General features: G+C 56.4%; 1 protein-coding gene across 4 annotated transcripts in view; it reads right to left on the reverse strand.

Moving 5' to 3' along the window:
• The window catches only part of MBP (myelin basic protein), a 120,826-nt gene that overhangs the window by 13,212 nt on the left and 88,561 nt on the right, over nt 1–19,053 (reverse strand). For 3 of the 4 annotated variants that reach the window (XM_058277915.2, XM_058277914.2, XM_058277913.2), the window contains exons 4-5: nt 17,116–17,558; nt 10,293–10,370 (exon numbers count right to left, since the gene is read on the reverse strand). In XM_058277915.2, coding sequence (XP_058133898.1) covers nt 10,293–10,370; nt 17,116–17,558 — 521 coding nt within the window. The remainder of the gene's footprint in view (nt 1–10,292; nt 10,371–17,115; nt 17,559–19,053) is intronic. The other variant, XM_071208594.1, reaches the window with a different exon arrangement.

Genomic DNA, 19,053 nt, shown 5'->3' on the forward strand with positions numbered 1-19,053 from the left:
AACATTTGGGTACATTAACGGAAAGAGTGATCCAGTTTCCCCCCCCAGATTTCTTTATAAATGGTGCCATGAATTTTTGCCCTTAATTGTTGTCTTTCTTCTGTTGCTTCTTGTTCATTGACTATTGTTTTGTTTCCAATTAGATTGTACATTTTTGGGGGCAGAATCTGTCATTCACCATAATTCTGTAGACTTCACAGAATAGTTTAATACTCTGTATTACCAGATGTCAATAAATAGGTACTTTTGGTGATGATTTAATTACCCATTATTTCATTTCCCTTGAGAGGCTGTACAGGGAACCGAGAAGCCCATTGAGCACTGCGGCCACAGAAGCAGGTGCCGTGAGCTGATTTCAGAGCAGCAGGGAAAGAGCCGGCGAGCTCCGAGGACTGTTGAAATCGTGACACTTCTCCGTCGTCTCACTGCCGGCGTTGCTGCCAGAACTGAAATCCTCTCCCGTTGACTCACACGGTGGGCTCAGCGAGTATTCACTCAACAAATGAGCCAAGAAGCTCTGGCTGGGCTGACGCCCTGGGAGTGGCCAGCCGCGGAGCAGCCGCTTCCTTCTCGGGCTTCGGCTTCCTCCTGTGTAGACGAGGAGCTTGAGAGAGGGTCGCTGGGAGGCCCGTCAGCTCTCGGCGCTGGCCGGAGGCCGCGGCCTGCCAGGAGGCCGTCCCCGGCGGCCAGGCTCGGGCTGCGCGCGCCGCCAGGCTCGGCATCTGGCTGCTTGGTTTCTGCGTCAGGGAAGAGCTCGGAGCGCAGGGCTCGTTGTGGTGGCGATCGGGGGTCCCGAGGAAGGGGCTGTATCCGAGCCACCTCCCCGGTGGCCCAGGCCTCATCCCTGCGGGCGTGCCGGGCCGGAGTCCTCAGGCGTGGCCCGAGCTGCCCGCACATCCCCGTCCCCCCAGCGCCTGGCAGGAGTGGTGCCCCAGCCCCGGCCCTCCGCTCGCCAGCCGGGGTGCCCCCGAGGCGCCCGCCTCCTTGGAGGCCCCTGCCCCCCGCGTGGCGGCAAGGCCGGGCTGCTTTCACCAGACGAGAAGACACACCTGACTCGAGACGTCGCCCGACTGAAGGGGGCCCGGGCCTGCCCCCTGCTCCGTGGACACCCCAGGCCACCCTGCGGGTGGCAGGGGTCAGTGTCCAGAGACGGAGGGCCTGCCCGCGCCCGGCACGCGGTGGAGGCCAGGAGACGCTGCGCCTCGAGGTCACTGGCCCGGCCCCTCCTCTCCCTGGCACCCTCAGCCCTCGGCCGCTCTTCTCTGCTCGTGTCCACCTCGCCTCCTCGAGGGCACGGGTGCGCTCCGGTCCAGCCTGGAACATGCCGTGTGGTCCTGGCCAGAGCCCCGGCCGCCAGAGTCGGATGTGGGCCTCGGCTGCCCGGCGGCCCCTTGCACCAAAGCCTGACTTCTGTGAGGAGGAGCCGCCTTCGTGAGGAGAGCTCCAATGAGGAGAGCACGAGTGAGGTTCAGCCTGTTGCGGCAAAACGGGGACTTGGGGCATCTCGGGTCTGAGCGCCTGAGAGTCCGGCGGGGGCCCTTGGGCCTGGCGGTCCGGGTGACTTGCTGCCTTCCCGGCGAGGGCCAGCAGGTGCTGGACACCTGTGCAGGGCTCCGCCAATGCCAAGGGCAGCTGAGCACAGAGCTGTGGCTGGGAGGTAACGAGTACGAGGGCAGCCCTGGCAGGGCAGTGCCAAGGCCGGGCACGAGGGGACACACAGGGCCAAGAGTCCTGCTGCCGGACCGCGCGTCCTGGGCTGTTCCAGGGCCAGGTGGGGACGCTGCAGGGCAGGGAGTGGGAATCGGAAGTCCCTTATCCAGTGCCCCTCGGATCGGGGCCTGTAGGCTTATCGGGCTGTTGAGGGGTCTTAGGAAGGGGCGTGCGTGGCTATTTTTACTTTAAGAATTCCACATCCCATACACATCCTGCAGCAGAGGATGTTTTAGTCCCCGAGGAAGGGACTACGATGTGACAAATGGAAACCGTGTCAGCAGGTTTCCCAATAGTCCCGTCTGTTGTTTTTGTTATGCTTTACCGTGCATGGGGCGTGGGCCCTTAGCCGTTCTCTTCTACCTTATTGTACACAAGTTGCCAGTTTCCTAGGTGGGGAGAGGGTGGCAGCGGAGGGACAGGTCCCTTCCAGCCCCCTGGGCCAGCTCGTGGTGGGAGGGGCTGGGAGGGGCACAGCTCGGGGACTGGCTCTTGAGGGAGCAGCCCCCACGGAGACCCTCGCCCTGGGCCGGCCAAGGCCACTGCGGCCATTTGCCCCTTGAATCCCATCTAGAGGTTCCACTGGAAGGTTCTGAAGGCAAACCTTTAGAAATTCCCTGATGAAGTAGTTTTTAAATGTATCTTCTAAGGCTGAAAAAAAAAGCCAAAACTGATATGTTTTATGGTCATTTGCCAAGATTTGTGTCTTTGCCCATGCACAGCCTGTGTCCACGCGCTCATTTTCTGTGTCAGTGACGTCACGGTAAAGGAAGGCTCTGAACGCCAGTGGAGCCGGGTTGAGACCCGAGACGTGGTCGCAGGCGGAGCAGGGGCGGCCAGGGCCTGGAGGAGGGCCGGAAGCCGAAGCCACCCGCCCAGGGCCAGCCAGGAGGTCGGGGCGTTTTCACGGGACCATTGGCTGGCTTGTCTGGTGCTGAATATTTGGGACGAGTGACATTTGAAAAAAATGTTCATATTCTTATAAATCACAACTTTTGTATTGTGTAGAAAAACAATATACCCTCATTATATTAAAACGTCCAAGTAAATTGGAAAGTTTAGGGAAGAAATTCTTCCATCTCGGGATGACTTTTGCTTCCATTTTGGCGAACACCCCTCGCCCTGATTATAAGGACACACAGCGCAACCTGTGACCTCTTCTGAAGTGCTCCCACTGCGCGGGCTATTTGGCTCACCTGATTTGGTTGTTTTTTTTTTTTTTTTTTGCTCAATAATATACCGCGGGCCTAAGGAAGATGGTGTGTTAAAGGGCACCCCTTTCGCTTATCTTTAAAATCAGTCGCTCCTCCCACCAGCCTGTTTCTTTGGGCTGGCTTTTTGGCGAGGGTCTGATAGTCTATTTAAATTTCCCCTCCACCTGCGAGAACGCTCCTCACCAGCAGGGGGCGCACGAGCCGTGGCCTCCGGGCTCTTCCTCCAGACCAGCAAGGGCTGGGAACTGCTCCCCAGGTAGCTTCCCGTCCCAGCAGAGCTGCGCTAACACGCTCCCAGCTGGGAAGTACTGGCCCGAGATGGGTTTGTACCAAGTCGTCTAAGACGAGGGGTCGTGGCCAGGATGGAGCGTCATCGGCGGGGAGGGCAGAGGCTTTGGATCTGACTCAAGACACACAACGATCGAGTCGTTCCCCTCAGAAGGCGCTGTCTCCTGGGAGAACTGGGGTTTCTAGTTAGAAGGAGAAAAAAGAGAACTGCACTCCTTCAGAACCACGGCCCTGAAGGGGTGCGCAGAGTCCCGGGCCTCTCTCCAGGGCACAGGTCGCCGTGGGACCCGAGCCAGGTGTGTGCCCCAGGCAGGAGGCCCGTGTGCGCTCCCCGGCCCGAGCCCTGGAGAAGGGCCAGGCGGAGGGGAGAGCCCGCTGCTGGGGGCTGCGGGGGGCAGACGACGAGGCCCTGAGGCACGGCAGGCCGTGGGCCACCCCGCCTGTGGCTCAAAGCCACCCCCAGCCCCCGGCTCCCGCCTCGTGCCTGATGACAGTCGCCGTGTTGGAGGAAGGCGGCAGTGGAGGCAGCTGGGAGAAGGAGACGCCACGTGGTAAGTCTCATTAAAGGTGCTCTGGCTTCCTGGAGACCACACAGACGAACAAAAAGTACCTTCAGCTGCTCCACTTTTAACATACTTTAGATTTGGGGCCTTGTCCATTCAAATACCACGACATCTAATGACGAAGGCTGCTCTCTGCACGCAGAGGGAGAGCGCTGGGGCTGTGCGGACGTGCCGTCTGGAAACCGCGGCCTTCAGGGAAACTTGGAATTGAGGATATTTACAAGGGTCACCAAGGCCCGGGCCCTCACGCCCGGTTTCCTCCATCTCACCCTGCCGTTGACCTCCTGGGTTGTTTCCCACAATACATGGGAATTGCTCCCAGCACCCGGGAGGAGCTTACAGCACTCACGAGGAGCTCCCAGCACCCAGGAGGAGCTTACAGCACTCACGAGGAGCTCCCAGCACCCAGGAGGAGCTTACAGCACTCACGAGGAGCTCCCAGCACCCAGGAGGAGCTTACAGCACTCACGAGGAGCTCCCAGCACACACGCGGAGCTCCTGGGACTCCGGAGGAGCTCCTAGTGTTCATGCACCCATGAGGTACTCTCAGCACCCACCAGGAGCTCCCAGCCCACACAGGAAGCTCCCAGCACACACGAGGAGCTCCCAGTGCCCACAGGAAGCTCCCAGCACTCTCAAGGCACTCCCAGAGCACCAGCGCTGGGTGCTGGGATCTCCGCAAAGACCAAGTCCTGGGAGGAGAAACCTGAGGCCGTGATGCTGCACTCTATGATGTGTTACAATGTAATTTCAGTCTGACACACCCAAAAGAAATCTCTCTGTCATCTGTCTCAAGTATGTCTGGATATTAACAGGCCAAGGGCTAAGAGCAGCAGCAATCTTCTCATTGGCATTTTCTGAATCAAGCAAACCATCCAAATTCTAGGGATATACGTTCCTCCCCATGTCCCTAGAAGGATTCAGTGGAAAAAAAAGTGAAGAAAGTGATTCTTCTTGCTTTTACAACTCCATGTGTAGCATGGTTTCACCACATTGCCTGTAGATCACAAACGGTGCTCAGTGCTGCTCTAACACAACCACGCCATCCTACAGACCTTCTGAAACTCATTTCATCTCTTCTCCTGTAGCCTGCTTTGCCACATGAGATACTGTGTGTGGGACATGGACTGAGAAACCCACAAGTAGCCATACAATGAAAGGAAAAGGGAAAAGGGAAGGTTTTAAAATTGTGTTTATTTTAATGAAGTTCGTAGACTGACCTTAAGTTGTGATGCGGTGAGTTAGAAATAAAAATTTGCTTATATAGAAGAAAATAATGTTCATTGATGGAGTCATTTAGATATCGGTTAATACTTAGGGAATTAGAGAATGGGTAATTTATGCTTTTCACTAGAAAACTAGTTCCTAAATCTTTTGGTAAACACTGATAGCTAAACAAATGCAAGTCCAGTTAATGCGATGAAATTTTTCAATTTCGTAGTCATTTCAAAGGATGCATTTATATGTAAGTTAAAACTGGCCCTTCCACACCCTGACCCAAATGGTACTGCCACACCATTCGATTGTGCTCACTTGACTAAAAGCCAAGCGCTATCTTCTGACTCATCCTCTGGGTGACAGGATGGGCACCACAGGCTTTTGCTCATATCCACGACTGTTCATTTGGGTGGCTTCACTAGTGGTCCAAGGGGGAGAAAAACATTTGCACTTTGCTTCCTCCCCCCATGGCCATGGCTCCCCTGGATTCTTAAGAAAGTCAGTAATTCAGGGCTTGGAGGGTGACTTGTTGCATCTGCTTGGCACTGTGGATGATAATGGTGTCATTGTTTTTCTGAACTGCCAGTGATAACAACAGAATCAAATCTGGAATAAATGAAGTGTTTCATCTTGTGAACTTTCCTCTAATACAGAATCCTTGATAGCTAAAGACCATATAACATTGCTCACTATGACATGGATGCACTTTTCTTGCCGTATTTCTCTGGCTTCAGACTTCCTTTGGAGCTTATAAACATCCTTCACCCTCCTCAAAATCTTGTTTAAATGATAGTTCTATGTAAAGACTTCCACAAAGAGGCAGGGGCATGAACAGCTTCTTCAGTTCTATCGAACGACTGGTATACCTCACTTGCCAGCCCCATCTCCACTTAGGAACTGAGGAGAGTGACAGGGAAACAACTCACCTGTCTGTCTGCCCTGCCAGTTCGTAAGTCCTTCCAGGTGAGGATGGAGGCCAATGAGCTCGGTGAGCTGAACTATGTAAATAAACATGATCGACTAGAACAAAGGCTACGAGGTTGGTGATGAGATGACGTGTCTGACTAAATAGTATGGCTTCTGAGGCTGCCTCCCTTCCAATCAGGTCCAGAAGTGTAGGGTATGAACTCTAAGGGCTGTTCCTTACGCCCAGCTCGCCCAAACCCCACGGCGCAGTGAGATTCACTGCCCCACGGTCTCCCTGCTGCCTTCCGCGGGCTCCTAGCTTTGTACATCTGTGCTTCTCAGAGGAAGCAATGACACATTTCTGGCCAAACAGCTTCTCACAGGCCTCCTGAGGGAGGGTTACTTTTTTTTCTGGCAAGGATAAGACATTCTTGATTTTGCAATCTGGAGAGAATTCTTTTCTGTCCGGATGATATATGTGGTTTTTCCTGGGTTTTACCCTTTGCAGAGTTTAATATTATGTTTGTTTCTAAATTTTTGACTGGAAAGAGCTTAATTGAGACCTTGGGCTCTTTCTTCCTGGGAGGCTGGGGAGTAGGAATGAGAGGCTTTTCTCAACTGCTGGAGAAATTTAGAGCAAATCTTTTAATTTACATGGAAATGGCAGGTCACCAAGTGAGTCTTCAGACTTGCATTTCTCCTCCACCTCAGAAGGTGAAGACGCTGGCGCGTGTGAGCGCTGGGAGCGGGCAGGCGGTGCCCAGCGAGCTTGCTGGCTTCTACTCGGGGGCTGCGGCCGCCTTGCCCCCCGGATCAGCAGGACCATTTTCCAAGTGCAGGAGTTTTGACTTTTAGCAAACTGTGCAGCTGATGGCAGTGAGTCAAACAGTTTATAAGGCATAAAGGGGTGGGGATGCATCCGGTTCCCACCCTCCTTTGGAGGATGGAGACCCCGAGGGCAGGCTCGGAGACCCCCGGCCTCCTTCTCGGGGCACGAGCTCACGGCTCCGGACCTGGCAGTCCGAGGCGCAGCGCTGCGCTCCTCCATGTTAAACGGACTCCTCAGTGGCTGCGTTGTTCTGAGCTGAGATTTGGTCCCGAAGGGAAGCGCGCTGGATGCCTGTTTCCACCCCACTCACCCCGGGAGGCGCATGGGCTCGGGAAGGGAAGGGCGGGCGCGTGGGTGGCATCCGCGGGCGCTGGAGCCGCTCCCAAGTTGGTGAGATGGTCATAAAAAGTTTCCTGTCTCCTCTCTGTCTTGGTTAGCTCTTTGAGGTGCAGCTGGCTCTGCACACCTCCACTTGGAGAGCACCTGCAGCGCCGGCGCAGTGACAAGGTACCGGGCAGGAAGAGCCGGGCTCAGGTCCTGGCTCACGCACCCACCGTAAGGGTTCGTCTTCTCCCACCAGGAGGCCTGTGGACGTGCGTTTCCCAAACTCAGTGCAGCTGGGAGCTGGGCGAGGCGCGTGGCTTTGCCGGTGCATCTCGAATGCCGAGCTTTTGAGGAAGACTCTTCTTCGCACGGGCATCAGGCGGCCTCCACACTGGCCTGCTTCTCGGTCCTGGCATTCAGCTGTGCGCCTGCACGGCACGCGGGGTGCTGCGTGAGGGGCGTGCAGTCTGGGACATTTTCCTTGGAAGGAAAAGCCAAGCAGCCGCAGGCGTTCTAGCAAGGGCAGGCCGTGGGCCCCTCGCTGCGCTGTGGCCGCGAGCGGCGCTGAGGCAGGCGGCACGCGCTGTGCTCCCTGCACATGGAAGGGCCGGGCCGAGGGCAGCTGGGCGCCTCCGTCCTGCCACTTCCTTCAAGGACTCGGGCTGCTTCGGATGCTAGAGGGGCCACCGAGCCCATTCAGACCCCGCCAGAGGCATCTACGTGGAAGTGACGAAGAACGAGATGCAGGGAGCCTGGAGAGGACGCGGTGAGCCGCGCCCGGCACCCGGCGAGCTCTCAGTCCTCTCACGAGCAGATGAGCCTGCGCCTCAGCTCAGGGTCACCTTCCCACGAATTGGGACCTGTTATCACGAGGCGCCGTGTTATCACGAGGGCTACGGAGGCTCCCTGGAGACCTGGAGACCGTGTGGGATTGGGGTCTTCAAGAATCCTGGCCTCCACTTCCCCTGAAACGCCGCGCATGGCTGAGGAAGCCGAGGCCGGGAGCAGAGACATGGCCACCACCGCAGCTTACTCCACGTGCTCTTTGTCATAGACTCTTGCAACTACACGTGCATTTTAAAGCCCTTTCATGCCACCTGCAACCCTCTCCCCAAGGCTTGCATGGTTAAATCTATTCTCTGTTAATCACAACCATTTCTGGAAATAATTGAGAATCCCAAAACGCCCGAGGAAGGCAGTCAAACCAAGCCAACACTGTTTTGGAGAAAGGTCTGGGTTGATCTTTTTTTCCGTAGGAAAGCAGGGTGGGACAGCGGCTCAGCGAGCCCCGCCTTCAAGAGGGGACCCCTGCCTCCTGGAGGCCTGACCCCCAGTGCCAGACACACGTACGGGGAGAGCAATCCTGGAGGACCTCAGGTCCTTCCCAGCAGGTCATACAGGACAATTGCTGTCCTGAGACTCTGGACTTTGAAGATGGATTTGTCCATCAGTGACAACCCAGGGGGCCCACGTGACCTGCCCCCACCCAAGGCACTGCAGCATGCCTCGTCACCTGCTGCCAACAGCCTTCCAGAGTGGGCTTCGGCTAGCCAGCGCAGACCTGTTTGGACCAGAATGGGGACCCCATAAACACACAGGTCGCAGGCACGGGGGACGCACTTTTAGAACCTGGAGTGTTTTCTAGCTGCGCACGGGGCAGAGGGCAAAGCTGGGGCAGCCGGGCAGAGGCGGCCGGTGCAGATTTGCTTTCGGCCAGGTCTCCAGGCAGGTGCGTCTCAGGGATGGGGACAGTGGGGCGGGTGCCTCTGCTCATTATTTGTTTAGAAGCGAAAAATCAGACATTCTGCTGAAAATGTCTTACTACCTGCCTCCCAAAGCCCTGGACCCTCTCCTGCCCCTCGATTTTGCTTCTCTGGTTTTGGGGTTTGGGGCAAAGTTTCCACTTCTCCGTAGGGCCCAGGCCTCAAGTGGAGGAGAGAACGGGGCAGCGAGCCACGGGGCCCCTTGGTCACCAGGAGAGGGGCCGCCTTGTCCGTTTTCTGCCCCTACGAGCCACAGCCTCTTGTGGAGAGCTGCCTGGTGGCCGCAGGCACATCCTGGGGGGACAGGGACCTGGCTGCCCCTGCCAGTGCGTCCCAGCGCGAGGGTCCCTGGGGGACAGAGTGGCTGTGGGCGCCCGCTCACGCCCCTTGGGCGTTGGGTGTGGCTCTGACAAATGGGATTCCTGGAGCACACCACTCCACCCTGAATGCGCTCAAGGGACACAGACCGCGGGGGCGGGTCCGGCCGGGCCCCTGGAATCCGGGGGGAGCGGTGGGCAGTGTGCCTCCGGCCCTCGCGGGGCGGTAACCGTCTCCGTGGGAGCGGCCCGGCCCCCTGCCCGCGCGGCTCTGCGCGGCTCCTCCCCCAGCCACGGGCACCTGTCCTCGCCAGGTCGACTTCCGGGGCCGCAAGGACACGCCGCGCAGACGCGCCCCGTACCCCTGTCCCCTGGACGGGGCCTGCCGCCCACCCCCCCGCGGCCCCGGGGACCCCCGGGCCTGCTCGGGCCGGCCCTGGCGTGGGGGCCTCCGCTGCGGGGCCGGCCGTGCCGCGCGGGGCTCCGCTGCGGCTTCCCGGCTTTTCAACCTCCCGCGGTTCCCAGGCCCGGGAGAAGCCGGTGCCGCGGCGCAGCGGGACGGGACGCGGCCCTTTGAAGGTCCACCCGGGCTCGGCCCTGCCCCCCGCGGTGCACCGCGGCCACCCCGCGCGCCCGGAGAGGCCCGCAGCCGCCGGAGGGCGGGGTGACCCCAGCGGCGCCCCGCGTCCCACCGCGGGCGACCGGCACCCCGGGAACCGCACTCCCCCGGCGCTCGGCGGTTTTGAGTTCAAGTCCACATGCGCCTTTCAAAGACGGCGGGAGGGCCCACCGCGGCCCGGGCCGCCCCTCCTGGGCAGGCGCTGCTCGGCGCCCGCAGCTTCCCGCGGCGCCCGCGGCGTGGCTCTGCCTGCCAGGGGAGGACCCGGGCCCGCGCGGCCCTCCCGCCGGGGCAGAGCGCAGGGGATGCGCGCAGGGGGCCAGGCTCTGTGCTGCCTCCGCCGAGTCCCGCGGGCCCTTCCCGGGGGCTCGCCGCCCTGCGGCGCGGGGACTGTGCACGGCCTGCCCCGCTCTGTGCTTGGGGCCCGCGCCCCGTCCCCGGCTGCGCTCCCTAACGGTGCGACCAGGCCCGCGGGCTCAGGAGTCCAGGACCCGGCGCCTCCGGAGGAGAGGACGTCTGCACACGGCCGGGCGAGGCTTACCTGGTACATGCCGCACAGCCCAGGCCGGCTCCGGGGCTGGGCGCGCAGGCCGCTCCTGCTCGGCTTTAGCCAGGGTACCTGCCGAGGGACAGAGTGGGCCGTTTGAGTCCAGCGCGGCCCGCACAGCCTCGCACGTCCACCGCCTCTCCGCTCGGGAACCGGCCTGGCCAGAGCCCGCGGCGGGGAAGACCATGCGGGCGGGCGAGGGGTGACCAGGCGGGCGGAGAGCAGAGGGGGCCGGTGGAGGCCACGGCGGGCGCAGTGAGGGGGGATGGCAGGAGGCACCGCGGACAGACGGACAGCAGGCGGGGCAGGCAGCAGCCTCCAGGCCCGGGCAAGAGGTGTGCGTGGAAAGACAGGATGCAGGGAAAGTCGTTCCCTTCCGAGCGCATTCTAGGGCCCACTACCAAATTAGGTGCCTAAAGGTTCTTAAAAGGCGTGGCCATCACAGGTCAACAGAAGGTTCCTAAGAGAAAACTAAAGAAGCATCTTCTGTCTCATGCAAGGAGCCCAAGAGGATCTTGGAAGTCCTGATGAAAGGGTTTACTTTTATATTTCATTTCATTGGTAGAGGTTTGTTTTCTCTTTTATAGCAATTGTGTTGGCTTCTGTACTCGATTTTCAGGTGGAATGATTCCTGTGCTGTGGCGCCTAAGTGCTGAGCAACTATGGAGATCACTGCAGGACCTTCCCAAGTTTTCTACAGAGAGGAAGGGAATAATTTCAGGAGCAAAAGAGGGTCCAGAATCTCTCTAAGGAATCACTTGGATCTACGTTTGCTCTTCCACATTCGTCTCTGTCATCGTGCCCCTGCATGACACGAGCTGTTACGCTTCCTTCTAAACAGGACGTGCCTCAGCTTTCGTGGGCTCTCCTGCTGGCTCGGACTGTCCCTGCCCCATCCACGGCCCCGAGGCTGCGGCCGAGAGGGCCTCTCCTTTTGGCCGCCCACAGCCAAATGGCTCTAGCGAAAGAGCTCTAGAGGGGCCAAGAGGTAAAATCTTGGTGACAGGGCTCAGAAGTTGTCCTGCGCTGCTCACAGACGAAAGAGGTGTTTTTACAGGTTAGAGTTGGCGATTTGAGGAAATCAGTGGCCAGGATGGAGAAGGATGCTAGGGGACTCCAGAAACTTTACTGTACGGTGGGAGCCCACCGGGCCTCCCAGAGGCAAGTCTGCAGTGGGCGCGCTCGGCTTTACGTCCGTAAGAGATCCTGTCTCTATACCGGTGAGAAGGACAGGGGGATTGACTTCACGGCATTGCGCCCCTGAAAGGGCAGGGAGCACCCTAAACTACGCTGCCGCGGATAAACCTGACGAGGCAGCCGCAGGGGTGGGAGCCTCTGGTGGTGGCAAGTGCTCAAGTCAGCGTTAGAAACTTGGTCAAAATGCAAAGCGTTTTCTAACTGACTCTTTCGCGGACTCCTCTTAACGAGGTGGATCATCACTCTGAAACATTTTCAGGAAGCTGTGGTGGGTTTGTGCTAAGCCTCCTTGCTGTCAGCCCTGGGCACCCACCAGCCGTGGCCCGGAGGAACGGGGACTGGGCGGGAAGGTGACTGGCCTGCTGGAGACTCCACCTGTCAGGTGGCCTCATTAGCAGCCCAGCTCCGTGCCACCTGCGCGGGTCCTCGGGGCAGGAGGCTGCCCTGCCGCCAGGTGCGCCGAGCCTGATGGGAAAAGAAAACTCCCCTCAGCAGAAGGACACAAAACGAACGGCAAGGCTGAGGAGGACAGAAAGCAGGAGAAACTGTGCTCACACCCACATGTATGGGGTGCCATCGGGAGAGCTAATTCTTCTTTCGCTTTTTTTCATTTTACTATTTTTTATGAAGTAGGATGATTTCAGAACAAGAGTGTGGTGAAAGATACAATGGAGAAATTCTGAGATGATCTCTTAAATCGGAGTTTGATAAATATCTTAGTGATTTGCACACAAGCTCTACTGAGTTTTTAAACAATAGTCTAGTGATGATGTGCCTCCCAGGTGTCAAGCTAAGCTCTGCATCAACCAGCTAGAATTGCCAGCTAGAAGATGGCTCATCCTGTGAAAGAAGATGGCAGACGATGGAAATGAGTGCCTTAAAATGAAAACGAGTTTAGAAGGAGGTGGGTCAGGATCAAAGGGCTACAGCGACATACTTTGTAGAGACGCATGGCGGACTGTGTCGAAATTAAGGCAATGGTCTTTGCGTTTATAGAAATAAAATTTACAAACCACCTCAGATTTACCCTTAACTCTGCGAACCCACCGCCACGTTCAAGGCCGAGCAGCTCTGATTTCAGCCACCTGGTTTTCCTTTTACACTCTTAGTGTGCAGACTCGTCGGGGGGGTCGTTCTTTCAAGGGCTCAATTGTTCCAGAAACACTTGTGTGCTATGCTCAGGACAGCCCAAAAGGCAAACGGATTACATTTAGCGCCCCAACGTTAAAAACGCCCAGCAGGACAAGAACAGAGAAGTAAGGTAGGAATGTGGAAGCATAACTGGAGAGAAAATGAAAGCTCTGTGTGTGAAGAGGCGAAAAGGAAGCGTGAACCCCACGGAGCAGACTTGCCCTCCCTCGAGTCCTCGGACTTACCTGCTGGGGCCAGGAGGGGCGTGAAAATACACAGCCACAGTGCCCTTCCTTTACGCAGTGACAAAAAGGAGAACTTACGTTCCATGCAATCAGTACGCCAATCTCAGTCTGTTAAACTGTTTAATAAATGCACACAAAGGCAGGGATGTATATAAAGTTCACAACAAAATCAGATTGTGATACAATCACCAGAAGGCAATGGCCATTAAATACATAAACATAATTTACAAACGTTTCACCGATACAGAGGAGGGAGCAAAACTGCTCCCAATGCAGCGATGCAAAGTTCTAATTTCACTGACAGTGGACAAGCGGGGCTGCTGGACGCGGAGGAGACAGTGGAGAGCAGGGGGCTGAGCCAGATGAACGGCTGATCAAGTATCGGTCAGTGTAACGCTACTTGAAGAGGAATTTGAGGAAGAGCTCTCAAAAAGTATTTGTTTGGGTGCAGAAAACATACACCCGCCCTTATGTGGATTTCCCTTAGAAGGACCTCTGGCCAGATGTCTTGGCCAACCAACAGGGTAAGCGGCGGCTTAGTGCCCGTGTGGATGGCGCCGTGCTCTGCCGTGGCTCTCCGGTGAGGGAGAGCACCAGCACCGAGATGAGCGCGTGCAGCGCTGGAGGCTGGCAGCCCTTCGGGGCCCACCCAGCGGGGCACCCACGGGAAGCTTGCCACTGTGTCCTCTGCGTCATGTCCACGTCTTACACTTCCCGTAAGATCACAGGATACGTTTACAAAGTTAGGATGTCATGTTAACATGGATGAACTAAGTTACCACAGAACAAAAACATGTTTAATGAAATTAAAATGCAATGGGGAGAAATTAGGAAAGAATGTTCTGATTAATTTACAAAAGTGATTGTACCCCGTGGCATTAAATGACAGAAATGGTTCTTTTCCCATAAATCAAACTTACAGGCATGAGGTAATACTGAGCGCTGAATCAGGGAATGCTGAGAATAGGTTATAAATGGATTTTTTAATATAAAATAGATAGGGGCAAATAGGTAAATCATCTCACCAGTCCAGAAGCTAGCTTAAACAAGAACCAGTACTTTAAGCAAAGTCTTTGAAAGCATAATGATGAGGAAAAATATTAGATCGGATGTCCTTGTTGCATTCTTACACATGCATCATTCGCATCCAGCTTAGTTGCTTAGTTAAACCTCGTTTCCTCGAGATTCAGAGGAAAAAGGAAATTTCCAGAGCCAAGGTTTCAAAGGCCTTGGATTTTTAGGCCTAATACCTTCAGCTGCCAGCCAGCTAATACGTGTTTGACCTTGAATGAAAAGGGGCGGGATGACAGCCAAGCTGAGACCCCCTTCCAAGCAGATCAAGGGTATTTTTAATCTTTACCCCAAACCCCTGCCTACTCCCCACGAGCCCAACATTCCAGGGGATTGAAAACCTGCTTCTTAAGGAAGCCACGCAGCAGCTCTTTCTTTTCTCTTAGGACAAAGGGTTTTCTCTGTGAATGCACTTTTCATGCATGGGTATCCAAAGAATATGCCTCCTCAAGGAATTCATAATGCACTTGCCTTGAATGCCAGCTCCCAGCCACACAAAGGACGAGTGTTGCGGTGCATTCCGTGGCACGGGTGTGGGCAGCCCGTGGCACCCAGTGGCACCACGTGCTCCTCACAGGGGGTTGGAGTGGCAGGGAGGGCAGAGGTCAAGCGCCCCCATCAGCGGCTCAACTGGGGCCTTCCTTGCAGGGTCACATATTCTGCTATGAAAAATCTATTCTAGACAGAGCGCGAAGCAGAGTAATCGCTTTCCCAAATGGTGCCAGCCAGGCCCCAGGCCTCCCTTAGCGTCCTGTACACACCAGGCGATTATTTTAGGAGTGGAAAGTGGTGGACTGGGCTCTTGTCCTAGGGTCAGAAAGCGGGCCTCTTGACTGTCTTCTCTGAAAGCTTTTAAAGGCAACCCTAAGTTCCTTTCCAGCATGTAAAACTAGGGCTCTCCTGATGTACAAACAAAGCAAAGCAAAATGAAACTAAAAATGAAATTAAAATAACCTCACAGCAGCCCATGCCAACAAACACCCCGACGTGCAGGCCTGCTGTGGGGTGCGGCTGGGTGCGGCCGGCATTGGGTGCGTGGCCAAGCAAGCAAAGTGGTCGAACACAGGTCCCGCCACGGTTCCCACTTCCTTCCAGCAAGGGCCCTGCAGGTACAGACTCCCTGCTTACAGGAGCAGCGGCCTGATACACACAAACTGTTCTACTGATTCCCTTGGCCTCACAAGGCAAGAATGTCCATTTGAAAATTTTCAGTATTTCAATCATTCATTTGTGAACAGAATTGATACTTCTAAAAGGTTTTCACCAATTATTTAAAGCCTGTTCTTATCTCTTAAGATCCTGTGGAAACGCTTTGCTTGCTCTGTATCCTTGACCTTCCAGCTTTAGTTTTCAAATGGCAAGACTACTTCTGGAACAGAAATCTTCACTGAAGTGTGTAAGAAACTGAAACAATTAGAGGGAGTAGTCCTGCAAGTACCTAGTATCCATTCTGAGAGAAGGTCACAATGATTGATATAAATGCTTTAGTAATTCTTTTTGTGTATGGTACTGGGAGCAGGTATTGAACCCAGGACCTGGTACAGGGGAAGCTGGCGCTCAACCACTGAGCCACATCAGCTTCCCTGAGTTGCTTTTTCATTTGTTTTGCTTGTTTGTTTCTGTTTCTTCAGGAGGCACCAGGAACTGAACCTGGGGCCCCCCATGCGGGAGGCGGGCACTCAGTACTTGAGCCTCCTCCACTCCCCTTTAATTTTAATTCAACTTCCTTGTTTTGTATCATAGGATACCCTGCTATTTCCTCTCTTCTGCACAGTTTAGGTCCACTTGCTTTCTTACTCCTTAGGTTTAGCAGAATAGTTTAGGGTTTTAAAGCTGAGGGGATGGCATGCATATGGGGGGCTTAAAACAGCTGGACTTTGCGGGCAGCAGAACCCACCACCCCCGGCAGGGTGTGGCAACAGGGCCGGGAAGCCCCTTCCAGTTACTAGGAAGAGGACAGGTGACCGATGAAGCCTGCTCAAAAGTACGAGAACGTGTCTATGCTCCGGACAGGAAAGGGCGCTGAAGTGACATCTAGGGCTATTTACAGACGAGCCCCGAGCCGAGAGGTCACAGCCAGAGGCTCTGGACTCAGAGCGGCGCCACGGCCACCACCCTGCCTGGAACGCAGACGCGCCGTCACACCCAGCCGGCAGCAGGCTGGCCTCTACGTCTGCCATCAACACTTCCAGGATGCCCAAGAAGCCTGAGAATTTTAGTTGCCACTAAGGCCAGTTTCAAGGGCTCCGGATCGCCCGGGTGCTCCCTGGCGGTTGCGCCCCTTCTGCCAGACACTTCACGTTCCCAAAGGCCTTTCGGAGCGAGCACAAGGCGCAGCAGAAGGGAGCTGCGTCGCGCAGGCCCGGGCACCCAGGGCACCGGGCTTGGTGGGCAGACGCCCCAGCCTCCAGAGCGCCCCACCCGCCAACGCCCTAAACAGGCCCCCGACGTGCTGTGCCTGGGGGACCCGAACCTCCGCCTGGGGCTCCGCTCTTTAACGAAACACCAGCACAAGCCTCTCCACTCACTGCCAACCTCGGAAGCCACTTTTGGTAACTGGAGCACACTAGGAGCATTTTATTCTCGTCACCCCTTTTTATCCACAGGGACAGGGCTTTCAAATCATGAAACTTCACAGATTGTATATTCGGATTAACGGGAGAGCAAAACAATGAAGCGTTGATTCACGAAACAGGCTCGCTCCATCCCCTTCCACCAAGACAAAAGAGAAAGCTGGCTCCAGGCACAGTGAAATTTTAGGAGCTGGCTCAAAAGCCCTTCTCCGTCTCAGTCCTGTCATTGTTGCAAAGCCAGTGCCCACTCCAGGGACAAACAAGCCTCAAGGCGCTGTCAGGCCCACCGCGGGGGTGGCAGAAGCAAGCCGGCGCGAGAGAAACCCCACATCGGGCGCCCCAGGCCCGCGCCTGTGCCCGCCCGGGCCCACCACCCCAGGTCCTCGCGTTCCCGAGCCACGCCCTGAAGCCACTCCGGGGAGGAGGGAGATTGCGGGCCAAGGGGAGAGGCGCCAAGCAGCACCCCGGGGTTGGGGGGCGCGGGCCTCGTGCGGGGGCAGCGCCCTGCAGAGGCGGAGCCCCCACCAGTCCGCCGTGGCGTCTCGCTTGGCACGAAGCGGACCGCCCCGGGCCTCGGCGCCCCTACTCGTGCGCGCTCACCTTGCCCGAGCCCCGCTTGGGGACGCCCCTGTCGCTGCTGAAGAAGCGCCCGAGCGAGTCGAGGATGCCCGCCGAGGAGTCCCGGGCCCGGGGCAGGAAGCCGTGGCGCGCATGGTCCGCGGTGCTGGCGGTGGCCAGGTACTTGGCGCCGTGCCGCTGGGAGGGTCTCTTCTGCGACGCCATCGCGTCCGGGGGCGCCGAGGGGGCCGCGCTGTCCTCCTGGATGGTCTGCAGCTCGTCCGACTCCGACGGCCGCTCTTTGAAGGTGTTGTCCTCCCTGCCCGGGGCATCTCGGGAGAAGAGGCGGACCAAGTGGGGGCGGCCGCCGGGGTCAGCTGGGCTGGGCCCGCGCCAGGCGTCCTCGGGGCGCGCTGGGCGCCTGGAGTCTGTCACCGCCGCGCGCGCAGGCGAGGCCCCATTGTTCCCGCGCACATCTGCCTCCCCTGCAAACAAGGACGGGGTGTGAGGCCGGGCCTGGGCGCCGCGGGCGCGGACAATGCGGCTTTCTTCGCCCGAGCTGGTCGTCTCAGGCACAAGCCCCAGAATGTGTGCGGGCGCGAGCGGGCAGCGGCACAGCCTCCGGCCGCCGGGGCCGAAGCCGGCCTGGGTCCCGCAGAGGCCCTGGGGATGGCCGCGGACCCTCGGGATGCGCCCCCTCCCCCCAAACGCCCTGCGGGGTGGGGGGCCTGAAAAACGGCCAGCAAGCCGCACGCCCCTCCCGCTGCAGTGGCAAGCCCGGGGCGGCAGGTGTTCCGGGGGGCATTTGTTCTCTGAAGGCCCCCCGGTGCACACTGCAAACATGCTGGGAACTTTTGTTTGAAACGGTTTTGGACGTTTTGAAAAATGTTCTGGGTAAAAATGGACCCACCCACATCTTTTTGCAATGCGTGCCTTAAAGAAACGGGGCGTTTAGAATGCTTGAGTTTCCAGATTCCACAATTCTCATTAGAGAATTGCTTATTCAGAACATTTTGAGTCCATTTCTTCTCCATAAGCAGCAACACTCAGAGAATTTGAAGTGGGAATGTGGTATTGCCACTGTATACCACCCATCTCCCAGCTTTTTTAAAAAAAAAACCATTTCTCTCAGGAATGGCAATAAATCCATTTGACTCTGAAGTTGCAGCAAGTTAGTTTTAAATCAATGCCATTTAGTTAGTTTCCTCTCCAAATGCTATTGCTATTACTTACCCATGTAAAATGTAGATTCTCACTTTCCTGTAATGCTAGTGGGCTCTACTTTGCAATTTGTGTCCCTGAGTGTGATAGAGTTGGACTCAGATGTGACCTCTCTACACATGCCTCTTCTGTCACTTTTACTGAACCTTTGGTTGGTGCTGGGGTTGGTGTATGCCCAGGAGACTTGAATCTCTGGACTGTCCATGTGCCAGCTGGGCCTGAGCCTCAGCAGAGTTGCAGCTCCTATTCTCTTGTTCGTTGGACTTATGCAGGTCAGCTAACATGGAGGTGAAGATGGTCAACCACCACACCAGGGAGCCAAGAGTGCCTACAACTGCAAGCAGGAGAATTGCATCCATCATCCATGTGGAATCTAAGCCCCCTCTTGATATAGATGTGGAGTGGATATCATCAGCCCAGAGTCCACAGGATGGAGGAATAGAGTTATGAATTAGAGTGGACTTACTGGTATTCTACTATAAAACTATTGTGACTAGTAATAGAAGAAATTGTAGCATTGACAGGTAGAAAGTGGCCACAGTAGTTGTTGAGGGCAGGGAGTGGGAAGAAGAGATATGATGAGGGGCATTTTTGGGACTTTGAGTTGTCCTAATTGATATTGCAGGGTCAGAGGCTGGATTTTATATATCCTGCCATAACCCACTGAATGTACAGAGGGAGAGTGTGAACTACAGGGTAAACTATTATCCATCTGGTGCAGCAGTGCTCCAAAATGTGTTCGCCCAGTGTGATGAGTGT

This window comes from Dasypus novemcinctus, chromosome 16 (assembly GCF_030445035.2).
Source record: "Dasypus novemcinctus isolate mDasNov1 chromosome 16, mDasNov1.1.hap2, whole genome shotgun sequence".
NCBI classification, from domain to species: domain Eukaryota; kingdom Metazoa; phylum Chordata; class Mammalia; order Cingulata; family Dasypodidae; genus Dasypus; species Dasypus novemcinctus.